The sequence below is a fragment of the Mus pahari genome, chromosome 6 (assembly GCF_900095145.1).
Source record: "Mus pahari chromosome 6, PAHARI_EIJ_v1.1, whole genome shotgun sequence".
NCBI classification, from domain to species: Eukaryota; Metazoa; Chordata; class Mammalia; order Rodentia; family Muridae; genus Mus; species Mus pahari.
Window position 1 is genome coordinate 105,778,689 of NC_034595.1, and position 14,203 is coordinate 105,792,891.

Sequence of the window (14,203 nt, forward strand, 5' to 3'; positions counted from 1 at the left end):
AAAAAAAAAAAAAAACAGAACCGAAAACTGGTTAGCAAGTGATTTTAAATGAATTTTGATAACATGATATGCCTTAAGTAGTTTAACAACAATAAATAAATAGCAGTCATCAAAAATCTCCCAACCAAAAAAAAAAAAAAAAAAAAAAAAAAAAAGCTCAGTACTGTGGAGTATTTATTAGGAGTAAATATAACCATAGGAATGGGAGAGTTTAGTAATGGAGCTCTGCCCTAGCCTGTATGATGTCCTGTGTTCAGGTCTCAGCATGACTACTAAAAAAATGTTTAAACATAAATATCCTGCTTAGTAGTATGTAAGACTATCATATTTTCTACTTTGGTCATTTTTGTAAGTCACGATCAGTGTTTTTCCCCACCTACACTTAATTTTTCAAACATTCTACATAGACTCTTGACAGTTTCACAGCCCACAGGCCCTGGAGAAATGCCACCCTTGGTCCTGATTCATATTGACAGTCCTTTCTCGCCTGGCCTGTTTCCCAAATTTTCTTCAGCAGGAACTGGGTTTCCTAGATGCATGGGCTGCCCGCCCCTCTCTCCCTCCCCACCTCTCTACAGGGGTTTAACTGGACTCTCTTCATACAAAACGTGCTGTCTTCTGTGGAAGTCGAGCTGTTCCCAGATGAGGAGGTGGTGGTCTACGGCATCCCCTACCTGGAGAATCTTGAGGATATCATTGATAGCTACTCAGCACGGTGAGCCCAGGGATAGTTTCCACAGGGCCTCAGCAGCTTTGTCCCTGCTCCCCCCCACACACACACACAGTTCCTGCTTCCGGGAGAAGATCCCATCCAGCACTTTTCCTCCAGCGTGAGGAACACAGAGGTTCAATTTTGGTGTCCACAGTGCCTCACCCTGGTGATGAGTGTCCTGTCAAGCATGAGGGAGAATCTAGAACCATGCAGGGTGTGGAACCTGCTGGCTAACCCATGTCCCCGGTCTCATTTAACCTCTGCCACCTCCAGGACCATGCAGAACTACCTGGTATGGCGCTTGGTGTTAGATCGTATCGGCAGCCTGAGCCAGAGATTCAAAGAGGCGCGTGTGGACTACCGCAAGGTGAGCGCATCCTGGAGATGAAGCTCCTGCCCAGGCAAGCGTTCCAGGGTCCCTTTCAGCCTATAAAGCTGAGGACCATGCGCTGTCTGTCATCCCTTGGGTCTGAGATGGGAACCTGGTAGACAAGGGTCCCTGCTCTACTGGGGCAGCCAACGGCCAGCAGCCGACAAAGCCAAGCGTGGCCAGAGGAGGGATCAGGGAGTCTAAGGAGCTGCTCTATAGAAGTCATGAGATTAGGACAAAGAGGTCCAGGAGTAAACAGCCGGTAGAGAGACTAGAAAAGGCAAATGGCTGGGCAAGAGGAACAGCCACAAGGCCTCCATGTGGGCAGGACACCCCCACTTCAAGGATAGAGTTCTCAATGGCCTGGCTTGGGCTTAGGGACCAAGTCTGAAAGGGGACACACCTTGTGCTTTCGCATCTCTGGGGACAGAGAGGAAGGCAATCCTACAGCCACTACAGCCAGGGGAACCAGGATCTAGAGAGCTGGTAGCCAAAGCCGTACGTGTTTCCATGCCTTTGCTCCAGGGTCAGTGCTAGCCCTGAGCTTTGGGGAAAGTCCACACAGACCACGGCACCCAGGGGGTAAGAGCAGAGTCTGAGTGGGACCCTGGACAAGTCCCTTCAAGATGGCACAATGGCCTTCTCATGTCCAGGGGCAGCATCTGGTGTCCCCCTCTGGGTACCCCTGAAGTCCATGGTGGGCTCTCCCTGCCTGCCTCATGAGCTCAGGGCCCCATACCTGACCTGGGAAAGTTAGCCTTGGCACATGGGAAACAGTGAGCGGGTGAGCAAGCCAGTGAATAAAGAAATACACCAGGCGCTGTACGGCACGACCGTGGAGGAGGTACGCTGGCGAGAGTGTGTCAGCTATGTCAACAGTAACATGGAGAGTGCCGTGGGCTCCCTCTACATCAAGCAGGCCTTCTCCAAGGACAGCAAGAGCACGGTGCGTATGTATCCTTGACTCCAAACGGACACCGTCCGTGGTACCCTGAGGCTTACCGTGGGTCAGCCGCCTGGCAAGGATACCAGTCCCCATCATCAGCGCCCCACCTGGTGACTCCATCGCCACCCTACTCGGTGATTCCCATGCACAGCCGGCTCAACCCTGTTCTCTCCCTGAAGTCGGTGACTCCTAAAAGAATATGCATTAATGCCAGTGCCCACAGAAAACTGAGGAAGACCCAGAGAAACAAACCCCACCCCAGGTGCTTCTGACCCTGGGCTCTAGCCCTGGACCCTCACATTAATGTCACACTCTCCCGGGAGGTCAGGGCCAGGGTGGCACTGGTCTTCTAAAAGGTGACCTAGAGCAAGACTGGAGCAGGAACCGTGCCCTCTAGGACATGAGGATACACATTCCTCCAGGTCAGAGAGCTGATTGAGAAGGTAAGGTCCGTGTTTGTGGATAACCTGGATGAGCTGAACTGGATGGACGAGGAATCCAAGAAGAAAGCCCAGGAAAAGGTGGGCAAGCCACAACCAGTTCGGTATCCCCATGGGAGTTCCTGAGATCAGGACCCCCTGCTGGAGGCCCAGCCCTAGTGGGAGGGAAGCTGGAACGGGTGCCACGCCTGGGTTATCCCCAGGGAGCAGAAGGGGGCTCTGCGGTCTGAGGCTAGGACCTATCCAAGTTCCTCTGGGGCCAGTGACAAGGCAGTCACTCGACTCCTGAGCATAGAGAACTACTTACATAGAGAACCACTTACAAGCCTGGTTCTGCAAGCTGGTGGATGGAACTTGTCTATTATGCCCTTGCTGACACAGCAGGGGGCAGAGCCAGCATGTGGGGCTGGGGGATCGCCCATAGCGGATGACTCTAGCAGCCCTTCCTCCACTCAGGCCATGAATATCCGGGAACAGATTGGCTACCCTGACTACATTTTGGAAGATAACAATAGACACCTGGATGAGGAATACTCCAGTGTGCGTACCTTCAGTGCTCTGTCCACCCGTCCCCAAGTCCCCTGTTCTGAGCCACAACCCCTGGGGAGGGGGCACTCCATGTAAGGTATTCTCCTGCTCTCCTAGTTCATTCAGCCACACCCTTACACCCTGGAGTGACTCTAACCTCACCCTGCTTACAGATGGGGAAACTGAGGTCCAGAGAAACAGAGCTTTCTGAAAGTCACATAAATGCTCCGAGTTGGGATACCCTCCCCATGTACCTCCTCCAGGAGTCTGAGGGCTGCTAGCCCAGCTGACCTTTGTGTCTTGAGACCCTTCCCCAATCCTTAGCCCCCTCCTCTAACACTCTAGAGGACTAAGGCTGAGTACCAGCCACACAAAGCTCTTTTCTTCTCATAGTTGACTTTCTCAGAGGACCTGTATTTTGAGAACGGGCTTCAGAACCTCAAGAACAACGCCCAGAGGAGCCTCAAGAAGCTTCGAGAAAAGGTGGACCAGAATCTGTGAGTAGGATGGCTACATGGGCTAGCCTGGAACACAGGACTTACCTACTGGCTAGGGGTGGCTACACGAGTCTGTCCTGATGCCAGCCGAAGAGGACACTAGACCTAAGTCCTCCTCCTCCCCAGCATCCTCTGCTTTGGGGGCCTCAGAAAGGAACCAGACTTTGGGGTTGGCTTAGGACGCTGCAGTAGTCGCTGCTCACTGCCACAGAGCTCTTGAGGGCAGGATCTGGTCAGCCAGGGCAGAGGGACCATAGAGAGCATCCTGGCAGATGTGGACTCCAAGTGACCAGTGTATTTACCACAGCTGGATCATTGGGGCTGCAGTGGTCAATGCATTCTACTCCCCAAACAGAAACCAGATCGGTAAGCTCACCTTGCCTCTCCAGTACAGCCCCTCACCCTTGTCCAGGAAACTGTCTATTCTCAGAGGGAATGGGTTCCAGGTGACGTCAGTCGCCCTATGGTTCACCTCAAGGGTCGTAGGTCGGGAGGGACACAGAGGAAACAACAGGGAGCACTTTTCAGAAGGCAGCAGTAGGCAGAAAGAAATTGGGCATGGGTCCTCAATCCAACACTCTTGTTTTGGTATCTGAGCGTTTCCTTGTCTGTACATTGGGGCGGGAGTCCTAGCTTCAGATGACAGGGCCCAGTGGAGGTGCCCACCTGAGCCTGACACACACAGGTGCCCACTCACAGCTCATCTTTGTCATCTGGGGGCGGGGGACAGTCTTTCCAGCAGGGATTCTCCAGCCACCCTTCTTCAGCAAGGACCAACCACAGTCCTTGAATTTCGGGGGCATCGGGATGGTGATCGGGCACGAGATCACACACGGCTTTGATGATAACGGTAAAGCAGCATTCAGGAGTTCCCCAACCCACTGAGCAGGCTGGGGTCATCCATTTAGTTTCTTAATGGGTTAGTTAGAGGCCTCGCCTAGTCTCCATCCGTGAAGGGGCTGCCCCATTGACTCTTAGGGCCTGACACCATCGATGATGTCTTAGCTTTTTCTCCCATGTGGTTTAGCCAGGGGATCATATGAGGGTAGCCATGTGGGTTTGGAGCAGCTGAATTTGGGACTCCTGGTCCTAATTTCAGGGGCAAGGATGGGGTGGCATGGAAGCTCTCCTGAGCCGCCCCCCAAACATGGTGCTATGTGCTTGGAACCCCTGAACTCTAGCTTCTAGAGAAAGTTGATAAACATCCAAGCACTGAGCTGGCCTTGCTAGAGGGTACAGTGGGGCAGTGGAAACAGGGCCTTGGGGGACAGTATGCATGTCCCCAAGTGTGCAGGTCCTCTGCTCCTGCGCAGGTCGGAACTTTGACAAGAACGGCAACATGCTGGACTGGTGGAGTAACTTCTCGGCCCGGCACTTCCAACAACAGTCGCAATGCATGATCTATCAGTATGGCAACTTCTCTTGGGAACTAGCAGACAACCAGAATGTAAGCATGTCACCAGCACTGCGGTGGCTCTGCAACTGTACCCAGCCCTGGCCCCATGGGATGAGAGGGGACCAGGGCCAGCTAGCCTCCATCTTGTCTTTTTTATGCAGGTGAATGGACTCAGCACCCTCGGGGAGAACATTGCCGACAATGGAGGTGTGCGACAGGCATACAAGGTGGGCCCTAGCAGGGCCTTTGGAGAAACTGGTATCTTCCTAGCAAGGCAGGGCCATGCCCAAACTGGGGCTGTGTCCTACAAACCCTCCAGTTGAATTGGAGAGGAAGCTGTATCCCATGGTTGTATACCTGGAGTCTTCCACATTTCCCACACTTAATCTGATACAGGAACCATTTTTGTCTCTTAGCGAGTATACGCAGTAGAGATGACATAACCATGGGCGTCAGCAGCCCACACGGACAGCCTCGGGATAGAGAGTGCCGGGTACCAGGACCCATGTAGGTGGAGTCTAGGTGGCAGCTCTCCGGTCGAGGGTCTCACAGAGCCCTGTTGGATAGGCCTTTAGAGGACTGCAGAGGAAACAGCTGGCTTATGCATACCAGCCCTGAGCTTGGGAGGCAGGGCACCCACCTGGGGCAGGTCCTGGAACCAGATTATTCGGCGTGTGGCTCTCTGGAAGCCTGGCTGGAAGCCTGAGACCCATTTTGGTGCTCGCAGGCTTACCTACGATGGCTGGCTGAAGGCGGTAAAGACCAGAGACTGCCAGGACTGAACCTGACCTATGCCCAGCTTTTCTTCATCAACTATGCCCAGGTAGTCCCTAGGAGGGACCGAGTCCCTGGTCCCCTCTTGCATGGCTTTGGAGAGTCCACTCTAGAGTACTTCCAAGGGCACCCCAAAACCACCAACTGGAGTGAAGGCAGCAGATACGGAGGGAGGGAAGGGACCTGATGGCCTCTGTATCCTCATCTTACGAACAGCTGTTTAGGGAATTAGGAACTCCCTAGTGCAAAGGGTGCTGCTCCAGCCCTTAACCAGTAACCAGACCACCCATGCATCTCCAGGTGTGGTGTGGGTCCTACAGGCCAGAGTTCGCCATCCAGTCCATCAAGACGGATGTCCACAGTCCTCTTAAGTACAGGCAAGTGTGCAGTCCCCAAGCTAGCATGCTTACCCCGCCTCTGCCCTGGGCCCCTCCCTCAGCTCAACTGGAAACCAGCTTGCAATGCCCCACATCTCAGATCTCCTTGCTGGTCCACAGGGTGCTGGGCTCACTACAGAACCTGCCAGGCTTCTCTGAGGCATTCCACTGCCCACGAGGCAGCCCCATGCACCCCATGAAGCGATGTCGCATCTGGTAGCCAAGGCTGAGCTAAGCTGCGGCCCACGCCCCGCCACCCAGAGGCTTCAGGAATGGTGTAGCTGGCAGAGATGTGCAGGTCTTTGCCTGAAGGCCACTGGAGCCACCAGCCAGCCCTCCGCGCCCAGCCTAGAGTGTAGCCACCCTCCCACACCCGGGATGAGTGGTGCCAGGTCCTGCGCCCCCTCAGGCCAGTGAGGGTCAGCAGCCCAGTAGGAGCAGTCAGCTGCCTCCACCCTCTCCACAACGTGTGGCTAACCGTCCTTGAGCTTCAGACTTGAGCTAAGTAAACGCTTCAAAGAAGGCTTTGCTTTGTCCATGTTGGAGTCGGGTGGGTGGTCGGGTGGAAGGCCTGGTAAGCTGTGGCCAGGAGGAGAATTACAGCTGCTGGGAGAAAGGGTTCAAGACCAACCTCTGAGAATCCTGATGCTGGGAACCGTGAGGAGACCAGGATGCCCCTGGAGGCCACGACCACATTTGAGTGGATTGGGCTTCCAGAGCTGGACCGGATCTACATTCTGGTGACTCACGTCAGTACCTGGCGGGGACACCTGGAGACTTGGGGAGCAAGGGGTGGAATCTGGAAGCCAGATACGGTCTAGATTGTAAAGGGGACATCACCTGCTGTTTACAAAATGTCACTGGAGAGAGGGAGGACATCAAGGTGGACATTGTGTCACCCTGGCTTGGACTTAGAAAGTGCTAATCTGGTCATCAGGGCCCACCTCGAGGGAAGATCCCTTGACAAGGGGAGCCCTGAAATGGTGGGGTGTCTGGAGTTCTGCTTGGACCTTAGGACCCTGGGGACACAGACATGCCTAGCCTGACCCAGGCTTCTCCCAGGACATACCAGTCATTCAGATCAGGGAAGGGTCCCTCAGTCTTCATCTGTCATCTCTCCCCTGAACCCCATTAGCCCCCAGCCTTCCACCATAGACACAAGCAGACACCTGCCTCCCCAGTCCCCACAACTGGGTTCCATTTGGGGGCTGGGGCCAGAGTCCTACAGAACAACTCTCCCCTCCGTATCCGCAGCCTGACTCTCTGTCCTCAAACAAAGTGAGCTACAGCGTTAGGTCACCTTGAAAGGAAATGGCATGATTGTCCCCAGAGTCCTATAATCAAGGCCTGAAGTCTGTCCTCTAGGAGGATGACACTTCGACACCCCCTCCTGCCTGTAGGGAACAACAGTGCTGTGGGAAGGGCAGGGGCGCACTGTGGAAGCAGTGAGACGCTCACTGCCCAGAGTCTGCACTTTAATGGCTCGTTGCTGTTCAAAGATGAATAAGGTCCAACATCCTGGCTCAGTGACTCCACAGGGATTCTTTGTATTCCAAACACATCCAAGGTTACAGTTGCCTCCGGGTCCTCAGGTCACACGTGTCACCTCCCACACACCTCTTCGTCACACTGTGGGGACCACAGGGGCTGTCAGCCTGGACACACTCCTCAGAGGCTAGTGGCTTCTACCACTCAAATCGTGAAGGAGGCACGCTGGACATGGGAAGCCTCCTAACCCGCACGTTACCCTCTTCCAAGGGAGAATGGGAGGCAGGACATCATGACCATACTAAGGCCTGACAGACACACCCTTTCTCAACCCACAGTGGGGCCCTGCTTTGCCTGCTCACTGGTCTCTCTGCTGCTCAGCCCAGCCCCCTCTGCAAGCAGAATCATAGAGATTCATCCACCTCCCAAGGATGCCAACACAGAGAAAATTACGTAAATCCTAAGAGGCTATATAGCTCAGCTCCTAGCTACGCCAAGCACTGTCCCAAAGCGAGTGATATATATATATACTTAAGGGTTGGTAACAGGCAGTGTCCCCCAAGGCCTCTGCTTACCTGGGGTGGCTTGCTGGAGCAAACCTCTGCAGAGATACCCAAGGCCTGCAGGATGTTCTCCTGGGGAACATAGTCACCCGGGGACTTCTGGATGAAGTGCAACAGTACCTTGTTGCCACCTGTAACCACAGGTAGGGAGTCAATTGTGTGTATCTTGCATCTCTGTGCCGGGAAGTGAGAGTAATCCACTGACCAAGCCAAGCAGCCCAATCCCTCATCCAGGTACCCAAGACCAGAAAGGGAGCGTGGGAACATGACATGAGAGCCACCAAGATGGGCAAGATGGGGCTCTAGGTCTTGCCCTGACCCACCCTTGCTGACCACCAGCAGCCCTCCACTTTGCAGCAGGTCACCAGACAGGTTCCCCTGGATACCAACAGCCTTAGCCTGCAAAGACAGGAATGGGACCCAAGTCAGTCTCAGAGGGAATGCCATAGGGAATCCCACCAATGCTCTCAAACCACAAACCTTGGAGGCTACATCACGAACAGGTTTTCCCAGGGCAGCTGGTAGGATGCTTAAGCTGTTGTACCTACAAAGACATAGGGCCCCTAGTCCAGATTCTGATGGAGTACAAGTATCCACACCTGTTCCCAGTGTCCTGCCCCACCCACTTATCTAACCCGGGGCTCAGGCAGATCAGCAACCAGTCTAACCGGGATCTACAGAAGCCCTGAGAGCCCCCAAGCTGAATACAGCTAGCCTTGGGGGCACTGGAGAGGTGGTGTGGAGTGTGGGGAATGAGCACCAAGCTGGGTGTGCCCAGGGAATCTCGCTTCGCCGGCACTGCCTATCATGACAGGCAGTCTGTGGCAACAGAGGACTGCAATGGGCCATGGCTAAGGCACTGGGCTCCAAGGTCCCTCCTGTTTATGAAATAGCAGACTTCTGAGGACAGGCCTGGCTTGAACCAACACCCATTAGAAGAAGGGCTGGCTGAAACACCAGTGTCAGTTTCCATGAGACAAACTGGAGAGCAGAGCAGACGGTGGTAGCAAGAAGGCACATAAGGGAGCTGTAGCCACTCTGTCCTCCTGTCCCTGGCTAGACTCATGCTCCCAAACAGTCACACTTACCGCTTGAAGCCCAGCTCCTTATAGATTTGCTTGCTCTCATCAAGGTAGAGTTCTAGAAAGGAAAGCCACAGCTATGTGCCCCAGGCTTCCTACATTCTGTCCCCTCCACTTACTGTATCCAGCTCCACCCACCCAAGCCAGGAGTGGCAAGGCAGGATTGAATGTCACCACTGCTTAAATGGGAAGGGCAAGAGTCACTGGGACTTTGCCACTAGGTCTGGGTGCCAGCCAGAGCACAAGCTGAAGGCAGGTCAGGGAAGAGCTGCAGATGCTGACACATTAATGTGTTCTTGTTGGGCCTAGAAAGGGAGAGGTCAGCCCAGGCTCTGAGTCCGGGAAGAGTCGCACCTCCTGAGAAGTAACCACCATCCAGAAACTCCTGCAGGCCCAGGGCCTCAGGCCCCACGCCCACTAGGCGCACATCGTGTTGGTCCAGGATGCTCTGGAGGTTGCTGAGGTCCTGGGCAATCCAGCGGCACACCATGCAGCCAAAGCGTCGCAGACCGGCCACCACACAAGCTTTCTCCTGCCATAGGCTCCGCAGCTCCACGGCCTACAGAATGGATCGGTCAGAGGACATGGGCTCACCAACCCCCCTATGCGGGGCAGCCCCACATGTCCCGCAGCGGGCTGCTCCAAGATTCGCAGCTGACTGGTCCTCCTGATGGTTCCTCTGTGGACCCTGAGCTGTACCCAAGCCCAGTACGCGAACTCACAGGACCCCTCAGGACCTCCACTCCAACCCATCTGAGTTGCCAGTGCTCTGGGCAAGGTGCATGGAGGCGTTTTCCGCCCTGTGCCAGCCAGATCTCACCTCCCCAGTCACTGCATGCTTCAAGACACACGCTCCTACGCGACCAAGGTCCACCACATTCATGGCCTCCTCCGTCCCTTTCTGCTCCGGGATCCCTTCTCCCGGCCCCGGGGAGGCTCACTCGGTACTGCGCAGCTTCTTCAGTCAGCCTCTGCCCCGCCCATAATCCCGCCCTAGTCCTGGAGGGCTGCACCATGTCCAGGGTTTCGGATCGCAGGGCTACGCGCTTGTCCCGCCCCAGGCTCCGCCCCGGATATTTTAGCATACACGCACACCCTCTCTCCAAAGGGACAATCACTGCCGATCTCTGCCTCTGCCTGGGTTGTTTTATTTGCATATGTATAAGCCTATTAGCCAATGGCGTAGCAGGTAAAGCAGACAGCCCGCAAGCGGTGCGCCTACGCAGAATGTGTTTGCGTGGCTCTCTAGCATTTGCGTGGCTTTCCACTAGCGTTATGCATGGATCTCTACTAGCATCAGGTGGTCCCTAGTAGTGCGGCAGGGTGGTAGAATTAGAGCCAAAAAGTTGAAGAGGGGAATCGAACTCACAAATCACTAGTGTGAGGAACAGTAGGGCAGCCGGCACTTACAGTAGTGAAAGGACCAGCGTTTCCAAGTCTAGGTTCCTGCTTTGCATTTTCACGAAATCCTATTAACTTCCATCGTAAAATACCATTTCCTGCTGTGTGGATGTCAGCTTTTAAACCATGGGCTCCCGTGTACAACAATCCAAAGGAAATAAACAGAAGCTCGCAGTGGTGTGACCCTAGGAAGAGTAGAAGGCTCAGGAATCCTCGTGTTATGTCCTTTCCTCACTAAGTAAGCCCTGTGACGCTTCCTAGGGCCAAGTAGATGTAGACTAGGCTGGGAAAGGAAGAGAGCCACCACAAGATATCTAGCTGAGGCTGAACAGCCAGGCAGGAAGTTAGGAACCATACATATCACTGTGTCAAAAGGAGAAGCTAGAGAGATGGCTCAGTGGTTAAGAGCACTAGCTGCTCTTGCAGAGGGCCCAGGATTTGGTTCCCAGCATTCCTACAGTGACTCACAACCCTCTGCAACTCCAGCTTCAGGGCCTCTGATGCTCTCTTACGTCTCTTCAGGCACCAGGCACCCACATTGTACCCAAACATATGCAGGCAAGAGTAGGCTGGAGAGCTGACTCAGTAAAGTGACAGATACCTGTAATCCCATGTCCTGGGGAAGCAAAGGCATGAGAATCAGCAATAGACCTTGTCTCAAGAAATAAGATGGAGAGGCACTGAGTAAAATACTCACCGCTGGACTCCATGGGCACACACGGGTGCACACAGGTACGCAAACATACATTAAAAAAAGGAAAAGTGAGGAGTCAGGAGGAGCTGGTCCTGTAGAGCCACTGGTCCCAGGGGCACCACCAGAAGAAATCCAGAGATGAGGCTTCCTCTGCCTCCTGTTAAGTGTTGAGGGGTACAATGCAGAGGGTCCCAGGAGCAAGGGAAGATGTCTGCAGAAAGTGCTGCGTGATGAACAAGAAGAGCCAGCAGGCCCTTCCATGAGGCCACTCACGCACATATGCCTACACAGTGTGACAGAACCCACCTCATCTTCATGGAGTCCCAGGGAAGACAGGTCACCAGGAGAAGAGCATTGTAGGTTCTTTGCTCCAAGTTTTATAGGTTAGAGGTACCTAGCCCAAGGATATGGGACCCTGGAAACACTTGCAGCCATTCCTTTCCTGTATTTCCAGAATCCTTCCGGGGATGCTGATTTCCTATGCTTTGGGATAGGGTTGCTGTGGTTTTCCTCCGGTGCCTCTTTTGCATGATCATTTTAGCTTCTGCTTTTATTGGTTCTTATGCCAAACCAGTAAAATCGGACAGGCATAATCTTGACTATCTCATATCAATGACATGTGTGGTGGTTGGAATAGGCTTAGCTGTCATAGACTCCGTGTGTTTGAATGCTTGGCCCATGGGCGGTAGCACTGTTAGGAGGTGTGCCCTTGTTGGAAGAAGTATGAAACTGTAGGTATGGGCTTTGAGGTCTCCTATGCTCAAGCTCTGCCCAGTGTGGAACAGTCACCTCCACTGCCCGCTGATCAAGCTATACAACTCTCAGCTCCTTCTCCAGCCCCAGTCAACTAGAATGCTGCCTTGCTTCCTGCCATAATGATAATAATGGACTAAACCTCTGAAACTGTAAGCCAGCCCCAATTAAATGTTTTCTTTCAAAGAGTTGCCTTGGTCATGTTGTCTCTTCATAACATTGTAACCCAAACTAAGACATGTGTGGAACTAAACATTTAAGCAGAGAAGTGCCAACCTCAGAGGACAGCTGGGTTTATTCATCTGTAAGTTTTAATATGTCATCTTGTGTCAGCTTTCTTTGGGTTGTGCTACAATAACAGCCTCAAGCCTCAGCTGATCACTGCAACTAAGTTACACCTCCAGTTCATGAGTGTGTGAAGGGCAGGGCTCTGTACTCCTCGTGCTTGCTTATTCTGAGAGCCAGGCTAGTAGAGCTATAGCATGCTGGAACATGCCTTCTCCTGGCAGAGCAGGACTGGGGCACATTGTTATGCTCACGTGACACTGGCCAGAGCTCAGCAATGGCCAGTTGGATTCTGGGGGCAGGAAAGTACATGTCTTCCACAAAGCATTTTCTAGTCTGGAACTGAGCAAGCTAGCTGTCACCCATCACTGTTGTCAGAAAATACGCAACTCTGGGCATAAATGCTAGGCTGATTTCCTGGGGTGTAACTATGCGTGACACAGTTGACTGGGAGACCTGTGTGTGTGTTGCCCATAAGCAGGGTAATGTAGAGGTCTTTTGAGAATTGCCAGAGGGGCAAACACAACCCTGAGCAATGTCTTTGAACAGTAGTTGGATAGAAGGGAATTTCACCTATCTTAGTCACTGTTCTCAGGACACCATGACTGTCTCAATTGGAGTCTCTATCGATGTGAACAGACACCATGATTAAGGCAAATCTTATAAAGGACAACATTTAATTGGGGCTGGCTTACAGGTTCAGAGGTTCAGTTCATTATCATCATGGCAGGGAGCATGGCAGCATCTGGGCAGACGTGGTCCTAAAGAAGGAACTGAGCCGGGCGTGGTGGTGTATGCCTTTAATCCCAGCACTCGGGAGGCAGAGGCAGGCGGATTTCTGAGTTTGAGGCCAGCCTGGTCTACAAAGTGGGTTCCAAGACAGCCAGGGCTATACAGAGAAACCCTGTCTCAAAAAACAAAAAACAAACAAACAAACAAAAAAAAGGAACTGAGAGGTCTACATCTTAATACAAAGGCAGCCAGAAAGAGACTGCCCTCTGCAGGCATACTGGAGGCATACAGGAGGACATACTGGGTGGAGCTTGAGAAGAGAGACCTCACAGCAACACACTTCCTCTAACAAGGCCACACCTCCACCAATAATGCTATGCCCCCAATCGTGCCACTAATGCTACACCCCCAATAGGGCCACTTCCCAATGGGTCAAGCATATGCAAACCACAACTGCTAAGGCAACTGTTATGAAAGAACGCATTTGACGGTGGGCTTGTTTACAGCTTCAAAGGTTTGGTCCATTTTCACGATGGCGTGAGCACGGCGGCGTGCAGGCAGGTACTGGAGCAGTATCTGAGAACTAGTTCCTGGTTATTAAGCAGGGAGAGAGGGAAGGGGGTGGAGAGAGCTCGTGCCTGGGCTTGGCATCGGCTTTGGAAACCTCAAATCCCACCCCCAGTGACATACTTCCTCTATTAAGGCCACACCTCCTCATCCCTCTAATCCTTTCAAAGAGTGTCACTCCCAGTGACTAACTATGCAGATATCTATCCTACAGGGCCATTCTTACTGAAACCAACACACCATCCTTGGCACACAGTGCAAATACAGAGAGGCCAATAAGAGCCTGGCTATCCTACCTGGAGGCCCTGAACACGTAAGAGCCTGAACAGACCTCACAGGTGATCCCTCTGGGTCACTGTCTCAGACTGCCATTTCTGACCACACCCTGCAGGCACCACAGTCGGTAGCAAAATGATCTGCGAAGAGGCGAGTCAAACTTTCCAAAATATTTAAACACAGTCCAGTTTGGGAAATTTTCCTGCTGTAATATAACCCCCAGCGCACAAGAAGATATAATTACATTGAAACTCAAAGTAGATGCCATTTCTTCCAAGAAGATAGGTTCTAGAGATAGGCTATCCCTAGGGAAGGATCTGCC

General features: G+C 53.0%; 2 protein-coding genes across 4 annotated transcripts in view; one reads left to right on the forward strand and one right to left on the reverse strand.

The window, feature by feature from the left end:
• The window catches only part of Mmel1 (membrane metalloendopeptidase like 1), a 24,625-nt gene extending 18,062 nt beyond the window's left edge, over nucleotides 1-6,563 (forward strand). For 2 of the 3 annotated variants that reach the window (XM_021200269.2, XM_021200267.2), the window contains 13 exons: nucleotides 579-715; nucleotides 986-1,079; nucleotides 1,900-2,028; nucleotides 2,451-2,549; nucleotides 2,925-3,008; nucleotides 3,390-3,493; nucleotides 3,801-3,859; nucleotides 4,224-4,343; nucleotides 4,807-4,940; nucleotides 5,051-5,116; nucleotides 5,617-5,712; nucleotides 5,964-6,040; nucleotides 6,161-6,545. In XM_021200269.2, the coding sequence (XP_021055928.1) occupies nucleotides 579-715; nucleotides 986-1,079; nucleotides 1,900-2,028; nucleotides 2,451-2,549; nucleotides 2,925-3,008; nucleotides 3,390-3,493; nucleotides 3,801-3,859; nucleotides 4,224-4,343; nucleotides 4,807-4,940; nucleotides 5,051-5,116; nucleotides 5,617-5,712; nucleotides 5,964-6,040; nucleotides 6,161-6,260 (1,299 nt within the window). In that variant the 3' untranslated portion in view covers nucleotides 6,261-6,545. Of the gene's footprint in view, nucleotides 1-578; nucleotides 716-985; nucleotides 1,080-1,899; nucleotides 2,029-2,450; nucleotides 2,550-2,924; nucleotides 3,009-3,389; nucleotides 3,494-3,800; nucleotides 3,860-4,223; nucleotides 4,344-4,806; nucleotides 4,941-5,050; nucleotides 5,117-5,616; nucleotides 5,713-5,963; nucleotides 6,041-6,160 lie in introns of all 3 variants that reach the window. The other variant, XM_021200268.1, reaches the window with a different exon arrangement.
• A 935-nt stretch (nucleotides 6,564-7,498) lies between these two features.
• Nucleotides 7,499-10,119, reverse strand: Prxl2b (peroxiredoxin like 2B). Its single transcript, XM_021200841.2, has 7 exons — nucleotides 9,994-10,119; nucleotides 9,528-9,732; nucleotides 9,180-9,231; nucleotides 8,572-8,635; nucleotides 8,415-8,490; nucleotides 8,104-8,222; nucleotides 7,499-7,669 (listed from the first exon to the last, which is right to left on the reverse strand). Exons 1-7 carry the CDS (start codon nucleotides 10,054-10,056, stop codon nucleotides 7,643-7,645), a joined length of 606 nt encoding a protein of 201 aa, XP_021056500.1. The 5' UTR covers nucleotides 10,057-10,119; the 3' UTR covers nucleotides 7,499-7,642.
• Between the last annotated feature and the right edge of the window lie 4,084 nt (nucleotides 10,120-14,203).